A 14442-nucleotide genomic window follows, 5' to 3' on the forward strand; every position below is an offset into this window, starting at 1 on the left:
GCGCCCGCCCCGCCCTCCCGCCTCGCTCCGCACCCGGGCTGGGGCATGGCCCGGACCCCGCGGCGCTGGCACCATGACGCTCGCGCGCTGCTGGCTGGCGCTGATGCTGGGGGCGCTCCCTGAAGTGGTCAGCGTCGACCCGAGCCTCAGTCACCCGCCGTGCCTCCGCCACCGCCACTCGCCCCCTGCGGGTGCCCAGTACCCCGCCCGGACGCCTCCGTCGCCCCCGTGTCCCCGGCGGGCGGCCCCCGCCCTGCGCCCTCACGCGCTCCAGGCTGGACACGCGCTGCGGCCGCACCCCGGGGGCTGCTTCTCCGGGCAGCGCGCGGCCAACGCCACGGAGCTGGGCACCCCGTGCCTGCGCTGGGCGGAGGTGCCGCCCTTCCTGGAGCGGTCGCCGCCGGCGGGCTGGGCTCAGCTGCGAGGGCAGCGACACAACTTCTGCTGGAGCCCGGACGGCGCGAGCAGACCCTGGTGCTTCTACGCGGACGCCCGGGGCCAGGTGGACTGGGGCTACTGCGCCTGCACACGCGGTGAGTGGGTGCGACAGCCGGGACGCGCGGAGGGCACGGGTGGCGGCCGCTGCGGGTTTGTCTTGTGGAGTGTGACGGTGGCTACTGCGGAGTTGCCAGTAAAGTACATTAGTGCATAAGTTTAGACTGGCAAGGTGTGCTTTGTGTGAAGGTTGGCAGAGGGAACGATTTCTATGCAAAGTTGAGAGCTCGGGCTTCCTGCGAACTTCGTGTTTTCTGGTGTGTGTGGGGGGAGGGTGTGCGTGTGTGTGTGTATGTGTAAGCGTCAAGCACTCCTGAGTGTGCAGATGCCTAGGGTGGAAGTGTGCGTGCTGGCTGTAAGGTCTCCCGATCACCTTGCCTCCTGGGAGGTGCTGTAGTTACCTAAAAGAGACGAAGCAAAGGCGGAGATAACGTTACTAATCATTCGGTTTGGAAAGGGAAACATTTGAATCTAACATGACAGTCTGCAGGCTCCTATGTGTAGACCCCGATTTGGAAAAATGTGGTAAAACTTTTGCCGTGTCCCACCATTGATCTGTATTTGAAAAAGTATGGCAAAATTCCCAGGCCAAACTACAAAGAAGTTCACACCCGGACACAGCGTGGTGAATATCATCCGTGAAGGAACGAAAAAAAAAACGGGCAAGAGATGAGCATAGCAATTGTCTTAGTGAAAAAGCTCCTTGACAAAGTCAAATGAGGTTTCCAGTAGTGCTGCTGATCACCTGCATATGTCATTTGTGGCAAATCAGAGTTAGTTGGCAACGAGGAAGTTGCTGAGATGTTTTAGTTTCACGGTAATAAAAGCATCACTAATAAATACAGTGTAAATGAACAATCTGCTCTAAACAATGCCTCGTTTGTAATTGTTAGGGTTTTGTGTAGTATTGGGCTTTCCCCCCCACCTAAAATAGAGAAGAAAAGCCCTATCTCCACCAGAGTTTGAATTTCTTTAAAAAAAATATAGTGGTAGCTTTCCATCCAAGCTGTGGAACAGGAACTTAATGAATTGGAACCCTGAAACATATTGTACTGTGCTTTTGGGGGTAATTTGGAGGCAGGCTTTCATACCGTCATTCTTTTCCTACAGAGATATTATTTATCTGTGCCTTCAATTGCATTAGTGCTTTGAGTTAAAAGAAAGTGATAGGAAGGTTAAGGTCAATTATCCTTCATCCTAGAGAATGAAGTCATCTCTGTACTCCTATTTCATGGACGGAATGCCAATGTGGCTATAAAAAATTTGAGGCGCTATTAAGCAAAGAGCCCTAGCATTGGCTTATTATTTACTCTAAGAAAATTATTTGTAGTAAAGTCTCATGTATAGCAAACGCTGACAATGTTATCTTCTAGTTTTTCTCTGTTTTATAAATAGGTAAAGGTGGAGAATCATTAAGCAATGCATGTATAGGAATTGTATAAAAATATACTTTAAAAGGGGCTTCAAAATTTTAAAAATTATAGTGATCAATTGCTCTTTTTCATACACATAACAGAAATCAGTTAATATGTGGAAATCAGTTAATATGTCTAACAGAGAGAGTAGCTTATCCTTGGATTCTCTACTAGCCAACCCACCTGAGATAGCCAGAAATTTAAATCTGTTCAGTGCCTTTATGTTCATAGGTTATTCTCATCAGAGAAAACCCGAAATATTGCATCATAGTTGTGTGTAAGGTGATTGAATAAAAGAGAAACAAAAGAAACTGCCCAAGAAGAACATAAATGCTCTCCCCCACCACAGAAAGAGAGAAGTAATTGGCTATGTGATTACTGACTTCCTATAACAGGCTCAGTCTTGGTAGCCCAAAGCTTCCCATCTGCATTTACTCCTGTTGGTCTGGTTAGCTATGAAGCGTACCTCTGAGATGACTGGCCTGTATCATGAGCCTTGTAGCTTTCCTCTTCCTACATGTCTAATACCTACATGTCAAAGGTGTTATGGAGTGGCCAAAGAATATTGAATTGTGCTTTTAAAAACATTGGTGCTCTTCTGGCTTTGGATAAGACTCTTAACTCTTAGAGCTTTGGTTTTTCTCTTTTGTAGAAAAGCAGTTTTGAACAGATTACTTGAAAGAACTTTTCCAGCTTTGGGGATGTGTACAAAACAACTTTGTCTAATGATAAGGACTCGTGGAGCATTTGCTCTGTGGTGGATGCTGGATGAAACATTTTATGTTTTTTAAAACATAATTCTCATAAACAGTTCCTAAAACTTACTGTTGAAGATTCCAAAAGCATTTTACCAGTGCTGCAGGAGACAGTCTGTGTGTTTTTACCTCACAGCTAATTTTGCTCCGTTTCTTTTCTTATATACCATGGAGAAAGATCTCTGTTGTGTAATAGCCCTCATTTGGTAGCTCAGGGACTAGTCTAAGAGGAAGAGAAAAAGGGAATTATGTTTAGTACAATGAACATTATTTCCAGTCTCTTATACTTGAAAAATTAGCTTTTTTTTTCTTTATAGAAAATCAGGGCAAAAGAAAGGAACAATGTATGGTAATGTGATCCTTCCTTTAAAAAGTAAACTGGTGGTTGGAGTCAAGTTTCTAACTGCATCCAGAGAAATGAGGAAGTTGGAGCTTCCATGGTGGAGAGTTGGTTGAAGCCAACCTGAAGGGCAGGGTGGGGTTTCAGCTGAGCTGGGCAGGGCATTGAAGTTTCAGGGGCTGACATGTCAGAGAGCATGAAAGGTGATGCCTGGGCTCCAGCTTTAGGAAACTTGCATATAATACTAGAGAATCATTCTGTTGGGGCTGAGGATATAGCTCAGTGGCACAAGAGCCTGCCTAGCAAGTGCAAGGTCCTGAGTTCGATTGCCGACACACACACACACACACACACACACACACACACACACGAAAAAGAATCATTCTGTGGATTGAAATACTCTAAGTCAGCTCAGGGCATCTGTTCTTATCATGAGTATTAGAGTCACTTGGGAACTTGTTGAAATCCACGTTCCTAGGCTCTAGCCTAAAGCCTTGAGTAGTTCCCCTATCTGGATTAGAAATGGAATATACATTTCTAAGGGGAAGGGAAGGTAATTTGAATGTGGAAAGCTCTTTCATAGTCATGGAAACCCCATGGGAAGCCATGACAACCTTCCTAGAATGTATACTGGTGGGTGATGAGCTGGTCTGAGGATAACATTCTGTGACTTCACCCTGTTGGCTTAGGAGCAGGCATAAATATGCCAATGGCAAGATTTTTTTGTAGCCTAAAAAATGGCACCCACTGGTGTTTATTTCACCAATGTGACATAATAATAGCTTAGTTTACTAGAATATGAGCATTAACTAAATGTGAGCCATCTCTACAGGAAGCACTGACAGACAATTTACTGGTTTCCCCCAGCAATTCTTTATAATACATCAGTACTTCCTGCATACGAAGGGCAGTAACTTTTCCAGGGTGAAGGTGACATGTCAGATGGGGCAACTTACTTGGCACAGTGATAGGAACTCCCCCTTTTTACAAACAACCAAGTGAATTCAGCCTTAGGTGGCTAATGCTTGATGAGTAATGGAGGTAGGAAAATGATAAAACTTGAGAGTTTGCCAGAAAGAAAGTGTGTGCTAGTCAGCTGTTTACGGCTGTGACAAAATACCTAAATAACCAGTGTAAAAGGGGGACCATTTATTTTGGCTCATGGTTTCAGAGGTTTCAGTCCATGGTCTCTTGACTGCATCAATCCTGGGCCTGTGCTGAGACGACATCAAGACAGTGATAGAGCAAAGCTGCTTACCTCATGGCAGCAAAGAAGCAAAGAGAGAAAGAGCAAAGAGCTAGGGTCCCAATATCTTCTTCAAGGGCATCACTCCCAACCGTGACCTAACTTCTTCCTCTAGACCTCACCTGCACCAAAGGTTCTGCCACCTCCCCGTAGCACCACAGGTAAGCAAGTCTTTAGTATGTGGGCCTTAGGGGAACATTTAAGGTCCAACCCGTGACAGGATGTTGCACAGATCTGGCTTTTTGTCATGTCATGCTCATCTGCTTATTTTTACCTATCCATCTCCAATCTCTTTCTGTCTTTTTGGAACCGAGAATTGAACTCAGAACCTCGTGCTTGCCAGGTCCTTTCCATCTCAAATCTCTTAATTCAAATAGAGATGATGAACATGTGGGCTGAGTGCTGCTATTTAGTAGGCTGTCCACTTTGATGTCCGTCTGCTGAGGTGAACATTAATTAAAAAGGTAACTGAAAGCTACCCCACATCTAGATGAATAACATTTGGACGCTGGCTTGATTGATAGAGCATATTTTCTTGTTTTACGATGCTGTCTGCAAAATGTATTTCTGAAATGAACAATTCTATAATTGTGGAGAATACCAAAGTTAGTTTAGTTGTTAAGTAAAACTGATTTAACTCTAGTTTAAAAAATTGTCTTTCTAAGTGAGCTTGAAGGGAAAGAGGCCTTCTGAAATGCCTCTTTTCAGTCTGCATAGTAACCAGATGCTTAGTTATGCATTTATGAACAATGGTTTAAACTGCTTCCTACATGGTTAACACAGTAATGTAAGAAAGGCAGCAGTGCTGACTTTTGTTTCTTTAACATTTTACTTCTCCAGAACAGCGTCTTTTTCTCTCTCTCCCCCTTCGTCCTGCCAATTGGCACAATATTAATAAAATTTTATGCTATGCAGACCTGTAAAATAATGAGATTGTTTTTCCTACTAGTCACATATGCACATTCATCCTGAATAATTTTTATTAGAATTACTAAAGGGGATATAAAGAGTGGGAAATACTGATGCTTATAAAGGGGCAAGGATAAATTTTATTCATTCACTGAATATTTGTTGCATTAAGTGCAGTGTTTACCAAGGTAAATAAGGAATCACTCTGGTGAAGGGGTCAGCGAAATAATTAGCATTTTCATTGCCTCTCCTGTGGTACGTGCTCTGGGAGACAGATGAGAAGTATTCAGTTTTATTCTTTATTTTTATTTTTGGTACTGGGAATTGAACTCAGGACCTTGCACTTGCCAGGCAGGCACTGTGCCGCTGAGCTATATTCCTAACCCTCAGGTTAGGAATATAACAGTTGTATAATAAAAAAGTAATGCCACCTTTTTGGTTTATATGTAGATGGTTCATGAACACACAATTTGTGAAAGTTTCTGCTAGGGTTATATGTATATATTTTTAGTAACCCATAATTTAATTGTGGATAGAAATTCTCCCTTCTATGATATCACGTAATGTTTTAAATGGAGGAATCATTTATTTTTTTTTTTGTTTTGTTTTTTGTTTTGTTTGTTTTTGTTTTTTGGTTTTTTTCTGGTACCGGGCATCAAACTCATGACCTCGTGCTTGCCAGGCAGGTGCTGTGCTGCTGAGCTAAGTCCCCATTCCTTACAAAGGAATAATTTACAAGAGTTATACATTTTTAATTAGCACAATGTAAACTGGTAGATTTCTTTGGTACTGGGAATCAGACTCAGGGCCTTGTGCTTGCCAGGCAGGTGCTGTGCTCAGCTACACCCCCCGGCATAAACTGGTAGAACTGCTTAGTCATAGGATGCTCTTGTTTTAAACTGGACTAGTTCAGACTTTTTTCTTAGCATTGAATAATAAGTGAACAATTAAAATAAACTATAGATGTGAAGTAATGGAGGCAAATGTAGTTCAGTTGGATATTGGTTCAGGGGAATGTCCTGTATGGTAGAAGATAATTTGATTTCATTTTAACATGGGATGATTTGAGGTAAATCTACTACTTCATAGTGCTAAAACATTTAAGTTATGGGCCAGTATAATTGTGGATAATAATTGTATGCTTTAGCACCATCGGTACAGTGGAGAAAGAAAATAAGTTCAAAGTTAACCTTCTACCTTTTTCTATACTCGAAAATTCAACTAACAGCCCCTCAATTTAGTTTTATCAGATACTTTGATTTTTTTGTAATCATGAGAGGAAATGGTTATTTAGTATTTTTTCTCCCACTTTTGCATTTAGTATAAGATATAGCAGTAATCTAGTGTCAGATATATGCTCTAAATTGTCCCATGTGTAATAACTTTTTAAATTCTGTTGAGTGTTTCATAAGTTGAAATTATTATATTACTCACAGGTGTTTGCTGTTGATGTTGTTCTGTTTCTTTTCTTTCTTCCTTTTTCTTTTTCTTTTTTTTTTTTTTGATGATGATGTTGGGGATTGAATCCAGAGCCTTGCACATACTAGACAAACACTACCATGGAGCTACACCCCTAGCTCTTTTAAAAATTTTTAATTTTAAGACAGAATCTTTCTAAGTTTTCCAGGCTGGCCTTGCACTTGCAATCTGCCTGCCTCAGCCTCTCAATTAGATGGAATTTCAAGTATGTGCCACCATGCACAGCACCTTCACAGCTTTACAGACGTTTTGTCAGGAATCTGAGCAATAGCTCAATTTTGCTAGTGTACTTCTTTCTACTCCCTCAGAACAGTAGCTGTGACTAAAACTGCTTTGTGCACCTGTGAAGTTCAAGTTAAGAGGTGAGAAAAGATTTGTGTTATAACATGAACTTCTTTTTTCTTTATCAAACTTTGATTTTTAAAAGGTTTTAGGATGCTTATTACTATTCAGAAAACTGCTGGGTTTAGTTTTTGTTTTTGCTGTTTTTTTTTCTCTTGAAATGAATGTATGCTCTTTTATAAGTGCATTTTCAGGTTGTTGATATAGCTCAGTGGCACAAATGCCTGCCTGACAAGTACAAAGTTCTGAGTTTGACTCCTGGTACCAAAAAAAGTGCATTTTCATTTAATTAATTAGGTCTATCTTTTCATTGGCATGTCTTTACTTTGGAAAGAGCTGAATTTCGAGAACAAAGGTAGCTGACCATTTTTTTCCTTTCCTAATTTTTTTTAGGTCTTAATTTACGTGTGCTACCACACCCAAGCCATAAGTAATTTTTCTAATGCAGGTCTTCTATATTTTCCTTTCTTTGTAAAGCTGGTGGTGAATCAATACAGAAGAAAAAGAACTGATCAGTTTAAAATGACAATAAGTGTAATATTTTTGCCAAGGGATTAAGAAAGCAGAAATCCAAGCACTGCTGTATTTGAACATTTTGCTGTGAACGAGTTGTAATACCAGCAGTGAGTTGACTTTTCTTTTTTGTCACAATTCATTTCATGACCTCTGGGGCTCTTGTCTTTGACCACCATCATGCACAACCTTTCCAGTTACCGACAGTCTTCCATTACTGATCTGGCCTGTGTGTGCTCCTCAAACCTCTGTTTGAGACTTCAAACTTTTATTATTAACAAAATTTTGATATAGAAATATTTACAATAGAGTAATTTTCATCCAATTGGCATTTGAGAGACTTCATGGCCTGGCCCAGAGACATCAGCTACCACTCTGAGGAGTATCACAGAAGGCTCGGCCAGAGCAGGAGAGTAGAAGAAAAGGTCATTCTTCATAATAAAAGACTGTGGCGAGTAAGTGATGTTTGCCAAAGAATTTGGTCTGCAATTTATGTGCAAGTAGGCAACGGAAATTAGTTTACCTAGCTTTGAACCTTTTTCTCCCTCCCTTTCTCTCTTTCCCCTCTCCCTGCCCCGCCTTCCCTCTACTCTAAGAAGGTTTGGTAGGGTTTATGCTGCAGCATGAAGGAAACTACACAGATGGGTCTCTGAACTTTGTGGTTTCTTTTTTTTGTTTTGGTACCAGAAATCGAACTCAGGATCTTGCGCTTGCCAGGCAGGCCCTTGTGCCACTGAGCTATATCCCCAGCCCCTTTGTGGTTTCTTTAATGCTATGTTGTGTCCCGTGTCTGCCCCCACCCTGTGCCACTATGCTGGCCCTCCTCCATGCTAGGCAAGCATTCTATTATGTGTTACATCCCCATTACCTGTACTTTTGTAGTCTTTACAAATTTGTGAGGCTCACGGCACAAATTAGCCTCCACTGGAGTATGCCTCAAATGCTGCCCTTCTCTGCTGTGGACAGAGACCCTAGGAGCTGTGTTATGTTCCTGCCTGCCTGGTTTACTCTCATATAACATTTGGGAGATTCGTTGAAATAGTTCAAGTAGAATTATGAATGCCAACATGATAGAATGCATGTACAGATATTTCTCGTTCAATGACTTACCCATTTTTAATGACTGTTTAGACTAATGAGCCACTGCTGACCTTATGATCTTTTCTGTAAAGTGCTGTACATCTTGTTTATAGACCCTTGATGTCTTTTTTATACACTATACTTTGTTTAAATAGTACTATAATTTTTGCTGATTGTACTGTACAGTACACTACTGTAGTTCTGTGTGGTTATACATTACATTACTGCATGTAAGAGTTATTCAAATAAAAGCAAAATCATCAAGTTGGTGCTTCCTTTGATCATTTCTTTGTTCTGAACATTGTAATTTACAAATTACATACAATTCCTTACTTAGTGACCAGTTCGCTTAATGAACTAGTCTTGGATGGAACTTAGTCTTTAACTGAGGAATGTCTGTAGCAATACCTGAGATCTTAGAAGGTGCTTGCTGTATTGTAGAATCTTTGCTTAGATTTGGAAGCAGGGATTTAGCAGAAAGACAAGGACTGAGGGGATAGTTGGCCATGGCCTTGCACCTGTGCAGCTGCTCTGGTTCAAGGGTTTTTATCTATAAATGGAGGGAAATGAGTTACCATACTGAAGATCTCAGCCACTCAGCCATTCTAAGACAATAAATGCAGCAAGAACAAATCACTAGCTATTTGTGTGTTTAAACCTTTAGAGCATATTATTACATTGATTTGTAAACAAGGTGTTTCAAATTATCAGTAGAAGAATTGAGAATTTTATAGAATTATATGTCATTGAAAAATGCCCTGAAACCTAAGTAGATGTATCAATGAGAATCTGGATCCTTGTTCCAAGAGAAGTTAGCCCTTGTTCCTCGGTCCTTTGTGCTTTTTATGATGACATAATTCAGTCAAGACACATAGGTGACTCTGTACAAGTCATAGCCAGAGTTTTTTTTTCTTTTTCTTTTGGTGGTACTGGGGATTGAACTCAGGGCCTTCGGACTCAGCTACATCCCCACATGTTGTTTCAATTTTATTTTGAGACAAGATCTTGCTAAGTCACTAAGTTGCCCAGGCCAGGCTCAAACTTATGATCCATCTGCCTCAGCCTCGCCTGAGGGTTGGGATTACAGGTGTGCACCACCATGCCTGGCAAGCAGACCGTATTGTAATGCAGATGTAAAGAGATTTACACCTTCAAGCAAGCAGCTGGGTAGTGCAACATAGGCATCTGTACCAAGTGCAAGTTTGAATACCTTTTTATGCATAAGAGAGTCATTCCTAGTTTTAAGGAGGTTCTGGGGTGCTAGGGACTTCTAGAGATTCCTTCTAGGTCCTTCTAGAGATTCCTCCTTGCTGTTCTGAGCAAAAATATTGGTCAAGAAAAGCAAACACATAGCAAGATTTTACGTTTATTAAAGGTATTAAAGGTAGGAAAAGAAAAACACTGTGCAGTGTGAGTGTGGGCCAATTAAAGGTAGAAAAGAAGTTGCTCTATAGAGTAAGAACAGGCCACTGAGGAAGCTTACAGTGGCCACCAGCTTAGTGGCATCTGTCTTTTGTATCTCTCCCCACCACCCCAGACCGACATCAGATCTAGGCCCATCTGTCAAAAACCCACATGAGTTCTTGGAAGAATTGAAGATAGCACTTTGGCATTGCTCCCAAGTGCAGGGTTTATAACTTTCTGTATGCATGTCCTGGGTCTCTGTCATTGACAGGTCACACTCACTTCCCCAGCCTGCTGTCCACGCCTCAATCTCCTGCCTCACTAGGGTTCAGGGAACTATAATAATTATCATTGTTCTACATGATGTATGTGCTTATTGTATTTTTCTCAGCAGCTGTTTTGGAATTGCAAAATATCTTTCTTATTTTCTTCAGATGGTCATTATCCCTCAAGGGGGCTTAACATGTAAGAAACTTACAAAAGAAAGTCTAAATCAAGTCTCAGCCCAAGACAGGAGGTTCTTTAAAGAATGTTTCCCTTTGAGATAACATTGGATCACAGATTATGGCAGCCAGGCGTGCTGTGTGTCTTGCTCTAGAAATGGTTCTGTATTGTAATTGATGTGCACAATGTACAACTGTAAAATGTCACTGTGCTCCATGGGGTTGTTTTGGGTCTAAGTCCTAACAAATTATTGTAGATATCTAATACACTGAAGTCTGTGTTTCTTCATTTAACTGTACCTGGTAAAGCACACTATTTAGGATCTCCTTTGTCCCTCAAGCCTGATAATGTCTAAACCTGCCTAACAGGTGGATTTTTCAGAACACTTAGAAATTTTTATGGCACTCACGAATGATAATCTACTATGCAGAGAGGCACTGCCAGGGCAGTGTGTGTGTGTTGGGGCTGGTGGTCCTGGAGTGAAATCTGACAGAGAATTCATTAGTCATTTACATGCAAATTGCCTTTTCAGAATTACAAATATTTGTATTCATTTGTTAAAGCAAAATTGGATAAGCATTCCACATTTCTTGCCGCATAGCCAACACAGCTAAATGAATCCAGGCTTTCACAGCACATTTGGAGCATTTGAGAAATGATGATGCCTCTGATAGTTGACTTGGAAACTATTTCCAGCTCTGTCTTTGATATTATAGCATTGCATGTTGTATCACACACCTGCTTGGTGTTTTCTCCCCATCTCTATGTACTTCCGCCATTTAGATGATAAATGTACATTATTTCTTGTTGATAGCTTTTTATTTTGCTCTTTTAAGTCTTATTAATGTGTGCAGGTACAGTTGTAGTTTGTTTCCATTCCTAAAGCTTTCTTCAACCCTTATGCTGGGAGAAGTAGTAGAGATAATATATTCATTTAAGTGCTATTTCAAATAATGTTGAGGCAAACAAATGAATTCTTTGATTGAAATAAACTGCTGGAGATGCTTGTTAAAAAAGAAATAAACTACTCATATTTGTGATATGTGTAACACATGAACCTCTGTAAAAGAAGTTATGTGGTTTTTAAAATTCACATATTTCTTTTAAAGTCTTGCAGTTTGTACTTTTCCCTGAGCTCGGGAGGGCCTCCCCTTGCTCAGCATGAATGACAAGGTTCAGAAGGTATGAGTGATTCTTAGACGATCTGTCATATGAATGACCCGTGCCGTGTTCTCTCCTGATAATCAAGATGTAGCAGTGCAGGGTTTGCCTCCGTTTATCTTGACTTTTTCTGAATTAAATGGGACTTTGTTTTTGCTATGAAAAATATGACATATTTTTCTTAAATGCTTACATTTTTTAAGAGTGATGATGTGGAAAGTAATAGCAGTGGGTGGCTAACCCAGTACAAATGAAGTGAATGGATGAAGTTTGTGAATATAATACTTTGAAATATTATCAGAAAGCCATACATAATAACTTTGAAGTATACAAAATTACATCAGCATTTTTGTAGTACTCAGTGTTCCTTAATTTTGTAGCCTATGAAATAAAGCCCCTTGTAGGTGATTTTTACCAGTTTCATGGAATTGTGATGTTGTCTGAGCATGGATCAGTCTCTGATTGAGTGTCCCAATTGCTGTTTCCACTCCCAGCTCTGCTACAAGAAGAGCAACATAGGGCCTTGGTCCTACTTAAAGGATAAGACCTAATGTCTTTGCCAGGGGTACTTGAGATTTAACTTTTGACTTTTACAGCCTGAAAAGAATGATTCCAACTGTGGACTTTGGAACAGCTTCATGGGGGTGGTCATGGAAGAGAAGGCCAATTTCCAGAGACCTTCACTTATACCAAAGCGTAGTACCTAATGGCTATTTTCCTAAGATTAACACTAGGCAGTGTTTTCAAAATTAACATTGTTTTTGCAATTATGGCATAATCTTTAGAATTTTCTTGACTACCACTTGAGGTTAAAGTTGGGAAAAAGCAGCAATTCTTTATTAGTGGATAAGAAGATCAAATAGAAAGAAGCTATGACAGCTAATTTATGAGCTGCTTTATCAGCAAGCATATTGAACTCCTTTAGCTTATCGATGACCTCATGGGGAGGCCTGAAGGTAACACACACATGATAAGAACTTACTATGCAATGTAATCTCATATTTGAGGAACAAGTCATATTCTTCCAGTATCCCTCTTTACTAATTATTATTATTGTTATTTTTTTTCTGGTACCGGGAATCGAACTCACAACCTCATGCTTCCAGGCAGGTGCTGTGCCACTGAGCTAAATCCCCAGACCCCCTCTTTACAAATTATAATTAGACTCTGCCTAGATAAAAAGACAAAGTGTAATTAGCATCGATAGTAAGTCGTTAATTATAAACAACCAGAGCAGGCTAAAATCCTCACTGAAAGAAAGAGGCTTGTACTGTGGACACTGGAGGGTTAGCAGTCCCACATAATCTCACACCACTTGCATGTAAAGATCATTTTAACTCAGGACTGGCTCAGTGTGTTCAAATGATTATGTGATACTGAAAGGCTCTGAGATTTTTCTTTCTGTTTTTGAGTCGGTATAGCTTTATGGTGACAAAAATGAGTTTGAAGGCTCAGTGGAAGTCCATGTAAGTACAATTTGGGCACAGTCTATAGTAGCCACTGCAATGATCGGATGCAGTTAGTTGTCATCAGATGCAGCTGGGGTGAGTTTGAGTATGTCTGACCAAATCAGTCTGGTAATGTACTCCTGTGCTGTGTAATTTAAAGGAGAGGTTTTATTTGGCTTATGGTTTCCGTGGGCTCAGTCTATAGATGCCTGGCTCCTAGGTAGAAGGGCGTGGTGGGAGCTGTTTAACCAGGGTGGCCAGAAAGCAAAGAGAAAAGTGAGGAGCTGGGGGCAAGGAGACACTCTTCTAGGTCACACTGCAAATGACATGCCTTTTCTGACCAGGCCCTCTCTCCTAACAGTACATTCAGCTATGGATTTATGAGTGGAATCCACTGATGAGTATAATGACCCCATGATTCAATCACCTTCCCAAAGCCCCACCTCTGAACATATAAGACTCCAGGGGGACATTCTAGTTCTAAACCATAACACATGCTATACAGGTTCATAGCCTAAGAGCAGTAGATTATACCATAAATCCTATGTGCGCTGTAGGCAATCATTGAGGTTAATGTACTTACACTCTATTACTTTTACACTATGACAAAATTGCCAAGTGATACATTTCTTAAAGTGTATCCCTGTTGTTAAGGGATGAACTGTGTCTATATTGCTGGGCACTTATGATTTCTGTGGAAAGTTTACATTTTCCTTCCTTATTACTTTCCTCATTCTTATTTTTCTTAAAAGAGCTACAAGGACAGGGAGCTAGATGGAGGGAATGATTTCTCTCACATAGATATACTTCACATGTTACAGACACTCCTTGTTTAATGATCCACTTCTGTTCCTATGACTGTTTAAATTAATTGGTCATTAAATGAATTGTATACGGTATGCACATTACAATATTCAGAACAAAGAAGTGGTCAAAGGAAACTCCAACTTGATGGTTTGGCTTTTATTTGTACAGCTCTTACATGCAGTAATGTAATTTGTAACAACATAAAACTACAGTCCTGTACTATACAACCAGCAAAAATTTCAGTACTGTATAAACAAGGTGTACTGTGCCAAAAATGACATTGAAGGTCTATCAACAAAATGTACACAACTATACAAAGAAAAACTGGTCACAAGTCCAAGCAGCGAGGTGTAGTTCTGAACAGTATACCTCAGTCCTACGTCTGAACAATCTAGAAATAGGTAGGTCATTAAATGAAGAATATCTGTACTAATCCTACTGAACTAGGAAATAGGAAAGTGCTAAGTGGGTACGAGTTAAAAGCATCTAAAGTAATTGTTTAGGGCCAGGGAATGGATAATATGACTCTGAAAATTGTAATTTCTTAGTAGCCTGTGCAGGTCTGGATGGCTGACATTTGCTTTAACTTTCTTCCTTTAGCTTT

General features: G+C 40.6%; 1 protein-coding gene across 1 annotated transcript in view; it reads left to right on the forward strand.

Moving 5' to 3' along the window:
• Prss12 (protease, serine, 12 (neurotrypsin, motopsin)) overlaps positions 1-14442 on the forward strand; it is a gene marked incomplete at its 5' end in the record, with an annotated part of 69963 nt that continues 55521 nt past the window's right edge. The window contains 1 exon segment of the mRNA XM_013515266.1: positions 1-533. Coding sequence (XP_013370720.1) covers positions 74-533 — 460 coding nt within the window.

This window comes from Chinchilla lanigera, unplaced genomic scaffold (assembly GCF_000276665.1).
Source record: "Chinchilla lanigera isolate Chin_1 unplaced genomic scaffold, ChiLan1.0 scaffold00027, whole genome shotgun sequence".
Lineage (NCBI taxonomy): Eukaryota > Metazoa > Chordata > Mammalia > Rodentia > Chinchillidae > Chinchilla > Chinchilla lanigera.